A 6,309-nucleotide genomic window follows, 5' to 3' on the forward strand; every position below is an offset into this window, starting at 1 on the left:
TGGCTCAGGTCATGATCCTGGAGTCCCAGCATCGAGTCCCACATCGGGCTCCCTGCTTGGCAGGGAGTCTGCTTCTCCCTCTGACCCTCCTCCCTCTCATGCTCTCTGTCTCTCATTCTCTCTCTCACAAATAAAATCTTTAAAAAAAATTTTTAAAAATTTAAATAAATAAATAAACTGACAGCAACAAAAATGAAACTCAAACTGTTTCTGTTAAAAAAAAGATAATAAATCTGTGATATGTGCAGGAAAAAAAAAGCCAAGGCAACTTTTAAAAACTGCTAATTGGATAATAGAGAGCCAATATTTTACTTAATATTTGATATCACTGAATGGAACTCCTTGTCATAAGGCTTTCATAATATATATATTATTGGAGAGAAAAAAAAAAAAGTGGTCCTGTGCCTTTAATTTCCCTTTCTGAGAGAGGGAAGGCTGCACACCACTGACAGGCTCACTTGTTCCCATCTTTAATGTGCAATCTGTTTTCTCCAGCGGAGGGCACTCAGTGTATCACAAACTCAAGCATTAGCACCAACAAGCTCTGAGCATCATCAGTCTCTGGAAAGCCTTCTGAATTAGACAAGGGCTGCCTCTCAGCACAGCTACAAAACACTTTAAACCTGACCAGCTAAATGGATAAACCTAGCCTGCATAGCTTTTAAACTGGGGTCTCATACAGCACAGGAGGCCTACTTGCTTCAAGAACTGAAAATCCAGAGGATGAATTGCTTTATCTGGGAATGGCAAAAGCCAGCACAATAAGGAATGCCAGGTATTCTGAAGATTTTCTTTTCTTTTCTTTTCTTTTTTTTTTTACCTCTCTTTTTACAGAGAAGTTGGTTACCTTCGAAATGGGCTGTAGCTTTTTTGCACAGATTGCCAATTACTGCTGATGGGTCTCTGGTGAATTACACAATGGTCCTCAGAGCTTAGAGGTCCTCCCCCTCCCCCCGCAACGGCTTCCTTCTCCCTGCCCCCCCATCCCACCCCATGCTGATTTTTTTTCATATATGTATATATATTTTTTTGCCTGTCCTCTCCGGGGAAGTTTGTATGGGGCTACTAGCTCACATGCGGGATCAGAATGGTGTGAATGACAGCCGCACTGTGTCATGAAGGTGGTGGTGGTTTCAGCACGAGAGACCAAATAAGAAGAAAGCTGAGAGAGGGGGGATCCGTTTTTGGATGACAAAGGATGGGTAAGTGAACTTTTGTTGTTTCCTTCTTAGCAAAGCTGATCCTCTTGGCTTCCTATTCTCAGTCGTGGCATTAGCTGATAAAAGACGGGGAAACAGGCAAAAAGCAGCAGCCTCTGAGTTTGCCAGTTGACTCGGTATAGTTGCTATTATATTTTTAGATCATTTTCCCTTTAGTAGTTTTTTTTTTTTTTAATCCGTAAATGCATAACACGGACTTAAACAGACTCGAGAGAAATATCTTTAAGACGGTCTCTTCTGTATGTGTTTCTACAGCTTGGGAATTGAGCATGAGATAAATATTGTGTTTGCTTCTATTTCTTGATAATATTAACCATGCTTGTGTTTCTGGTCGCTGTCAGGAAGATTGTTAACACTTTACTGCGTGTGTGTAGGGGTGGGGTCGTTACTTTATCGGAGGTCGCACAAGGGTTTGTTTTATCTTTGAAGCTGTATCCTGAACACAGCTTCCAAATTTCCAGCAGTCATTTGCCAGTCTTATTTTTTCAAGTGTGACTGGCTTTTTTCCCCCCTTTCTCCTGTCTGGAAGAGCCAGAATGTATTTCAGTGAGATTGTAGCTGGCAAGAGGACAGAGAGCAAGATCGGGTTTCAAATTAAAAACAAAACAAAATAAAACAAAAAAAACTGGTCAAGTAAAAGAAGGAGAGTTTTTTGATTAGAGGTTTGGCTGGTTGCCCCTTGGTTAAAATATGGATATTTAAGAGAAATAAACTACAGCACACAGGTTCCCCCCCCGCACCAACCGTTAAGAAATAATAAATCCACTGTTGACAGAGGAAAGAAATCCCTTACCATGCTGTGACTTGGAAATGCAGCACCAGTACCAGTACATTGCAACTTTGCAGGTTTTCTGAAGTTAATAGAGGTAGGGGAGAAAGAAAAAAAAGTCAGAAATTTGTGCAGGTCCGGATGGAGGAGAGTGGGGGTAGTAGTCTACTGCTTCACTCCTTGTTTATCCCCCAAATTTGCAAAAACAACTACCTTAAAAATAATAGTAAACCTAATACTACACAAGATTATTGTGCATTTTATGCAAATATTTAATAAGAATTTGACAATCTTAACTTTGGACTGTTCTGCGTTATCAGCAGTTAGGGTTCTGAGCTGGTGTATCCCTGGAGGCACAGTAGGCAGATCTTCCTGAATGCTAAGAGCATATATGCTTATTAACACATTGAGAGTACCTTGCACTGTTATTAGTCTTCATACTATGCTTCATTGGCTGTCCATACTAGTCCTGATGCCATTTTTTCAGAGCTCATGCATTGTTATTCCATTATGCAATAAGGATACAATTTCAGGCAGGGCAAACTTGGGTTACCTTGACAGCTTACTGAAGCTCTTTTGTCAAATCAAAGCCTGTTTGCTCAACTAGGAAAGATGTTCAAGTATGGGGTTTTCTAAGTCACATTTTTGCCATTACCAGAAGACTTGGTACTCTTCCTTCTGATACTGATGTTCAACAGAGTGACTAGCCAAATATTGTTGTTATTACAGTGTTGGCATTAAGGGATAAGACAAGCTGTGTGCTTTTCAGTGTTGATGAACATATGAACTCATGAAACTCGGGAAGGCTTTTCTTTAGCTCCACGGCACTGTGGTGATTTGAAAATCAAGGAAGAAAGAAGGAAACCTCATTATAGCAAACATGCAACACTGAAGAAAATAAGACTTCAAATGTTAAATACATTGTTCTTATATCAACTGTCCCATTACTACACTAGATGAAATGCCCCTGATAGCGGGTAAACTGGTGGTGATTTATATTAATAGCTTTACAATGTGCATTTGTCTTCTTTTTAATATTGTAGGTTTCCGTTTAATTACGCAGCTGAGAGGCATGCGTGTGGTGCTAGTGCTCCTTCCTACACTTCTGCTTGTTATGCTCACGGGGGCTCAGAGAGCTTGCCCAAAGAACTGCAGATGTGATGGCAAAATTGTATACTGTGAGTCTCATGCTTTCGCAGATATCCCTGAGAACATTTCTGGAGGGTCACAAGGCTTATCATTAAGGTTCAACAGCATTCAGAAACTCAAATCCAATCAGTTTGCCGGCCTTAACCAGCTTATATGGCTTTATCTTGACCATAATTACATTAGCTCAGTGGATGAAGATGCATTTCAAGGGATCCGTAGACTGAAAGAATTAATTCTAAGCTCCAACAAAATTACCTATCTGCACAATAAAACATTTCACCCGGTTCCCAATCTCCGCAATCTGGATCTCTCCTACAATAAACTTCAGACATTGCAATCGGAACAATTTAAAGGTCTTCGGAAACTCATCATTTTGCACCTGAGATCTAACTCATTAAAGACTGTGCCGATAAGAGTTTTTCAAGACTGTCGAAATCTTGACTTTCTGGATTTAGGTTACAATCGTCTTCGAAGCTTGTCCCGAAATGCTTTTGCTGGCCTCTTGAAGTTGAAGGAGCTCCACTTGGAGCACAATCAGTTTTCCAAGATCAATTTTGCTCATTTTCCACGTCTCTTCAATCTCCGCTCAATTTACTTACAGTGGAACAGGATTCGTTCCATTAGCCAAGGCTTGACATGGACTTGGAGTTCCTTACACAACTTGGATTTATCAGGGAATGACATCCAAGGAATTGAGCCGGGCACATTTAAATGTCTACCCAATTTGCAAAAATTGAATTTGGATTCCAACAAGCTTACCAACATTTCACAGGAAACTGTCAATGCATGGATATCATTAATATCCATCACTTTGTCTGGAAATATGTGGGAATGCAGTCGGAGCATTTGTCCTCTATTTTATTGGCTTAAGAATTTCAAAGGAAATAAGGAAAGCACCATGATATGTGCAGGACCTAAGCATATCCAGGGTGAAAAGGTTAGTGATGCAGTGGAAACATATAATATCTGCTCTGAAGTTCAGGTGGTCAACACAGAAAAATCACACCTGGTACCCCAAACGCCCCAGAAGCCTCTGATTATCCCTAAACCTACATTTTCCAAATCTGACCCCACCCAGCCCGCCCTTGAAACACCAAGCCCTTCCCCAGGGTTTCAGATTCCTGGCACAGAGCAAGAGTATGAGCATGTTTCATTTCACAAAATTATTGCAGGGAGTGTGGCTCTCTTCCTCTCGGTGGCCATGATCCTCTTGGTAATCTATGTGTCTTGGAAACGCTACCCAGCCAGCATGAAACAACTTCAGCAACACTCTCTTATGAAGAGGCGGCGGAAAAAGACCAGAGAGTCTGAAAGACAAATGAATTCCCCTTTACAGGAGTATTATGTGGACTACAAGCCTACAAACTCTGAGACCATGGATATATCCGTTAATGGATCTGGGCCCTGCACATATACCATCTCTGGCTCCAGGGAATGCGAGGTATGAACCATGATCCTCCTAAAAGCATTTCTACTACGGGGAAGGAGAGGTAAATGTTTGAAGCTCTAGAGGTGTCTCTAATCACTAGAAAGATTAATGACCCTTTTGCTTTTGGGTTTTTGCTCAGTGTGAAAGGTTACTTAATTAAATTACAACCACCAGGAAATTGACTCTTTTTTTTTTTTTTTAATGGTTGAAACTTGAAGGAAGTTCATTCAAGGATGAGATTAAGTTGGAATAAAGCACTATGTTAAAACATCTGTTTTTTAACAGTTTGTATACAGGGGTTGGACTTACAAACACACATATACACAAAACTCTTTTCATTCTAAAATTAATGTCTGGTTCTTATTGTTTGACTTCTGTAATGGAGTAAAGAAGGAGGGACCGGCTTAATTTAAAAACAAAGTGATTTTACCAAAATTCCAGGAGGTAATGAAGATTTAAACCAAAGAGCAATTTACCCAAGGGTTGATTTTGTTGTAAATTTTTAGTTATAATTAAAGCATGCAACAGGGATCTCACAAGGATAACTGTTTCTGTGTTACTTGCCATTTAGTTATTATACCAGCATAGAGAATGTCAGAGGCCTACTGTGTAATTGTGTTAGGCTTTTAAAGATGTCTTTCTGCCTTCTTTCCTTCCTTCCTTCTTTCCTTCTTTCCTCCCTTGGTTCCTTCCTTCCATTTTTTTCTTTTTTTTAATTACTGGACATAGATCACTCTTCATAGGTTTTCTTAAGTGCTGGCTATTTGTATGTAATCAGAATGATACTTAAATTCCATGTTTTCGCTATGTCCCTGGTAACTAAAATCAGGTCATGATATTGTGGATGATTTAGCAATAACATAATGACAGGCATAACAGGGACTGTTTGTCAATTTTGCTGTCATCCCCAAAAGAAATAATGTGTATTCTTGTTAAACTTATCCAAAACTAAGTGATGCAAATATTTATAAATAAAGAGAGAGATTTGAGTTCTGGGTATTTTCCCTTTCTGTAACATTAGCTTCAAATGAAGGCATTCCATGTTACATTATTTTCATTTTCATGAGGATATATTTGGATCCAGTTTCTGATTATTTAATTTTAAATATCACTTTTAGTAACATGCTTAGGAGTAGGAAATAGACAAATATTTCCAACCTGTTGATAAGTTAGTACTGGATGCAAATTGTTCTTTGCTTGTACAAAAAGTACAAAGACTGACTGCCAAGGCCTTGTTGCTGAATAAAGTAATGGAGAGAGACAGTTCTGGCAGTATGTTGTCTTAATATCTGATTTTAGATGATTAGTTTTTCAAAGTAAAGTTTTCATGAGTATTGAATGAGAATTTTTCCTTTTATTACTAGTTACAAGAGTTGGAAAAAATAATTTGCTCTTTGTTAATATATACCCAGTCTTTCTGTAGTCCTAAAGGCAGATGCTAATGAAAATGTTTTGGACAAGGCACTGAGTTTGAAATATTCTCAAACCTAGTAGAATTTGGAATACTGAGATATTCTTCACAGAGTTCATTTTCTCCTTTTTGTGTGCAATTGGATATAAGAAAAGTAATCCCCAAAATAAATGCTTAAAAGAAACCTGTATGAGCAATTGATCTTAAAAATTAAAGAGAATAAAAAATTTTATATGAAAGCCTTAACAAGGCTTGATGCTTTTATTGCAGGTTGATATTTATATAATATACATGAATATAGTAAAACAAGTTCATCTTGTTTTATTCTAAG

The 6,309-nt window shown here is 38.5% G+C and overlaps 1 protein-coding gene across 1 annotated transcript; it reads left to right on the top strand.

Annotated features, from left to right (window-relative positions):
* The first annotated feature begins 2,975 nt into the window (after window positions 1–2,975).
* Window positions 2,976–4,761, top strand: LRRTM4 (leucine rich repeat transmembrane neuronal 4). The gene has a single exon (XM_035001194.1). The coding sequence runs from the start codon at window positions 3,002–3,004 to the stop codon at window positions 4,583–4,585; it is 1,584 nt and encodes a 527-aa protein (XP_034857085.1). The 5' UTR covers window positions 2,976–3,001; the 3' UTR covers window positions 4,586–4,761.
* Window positions 4,762–6,309: the final 1,548 nt, after the last annotated feature.

This window comes from Mirounga leonina, unplaced genomic scaffold, assembly GCF_011800145.1.
Source record: "Mirounga leonina isolate KUSES-001 unplaced genomic scaffold, KU_Mleo_1.0 Mir_125, whole genome shotgun sequence".
Taxonomy (NCBI): Eukaryota; Metazoa; Chordata; class Mammalia; order Carnivora; family Phocidae; genus Mirounga; species Mirounga leonina.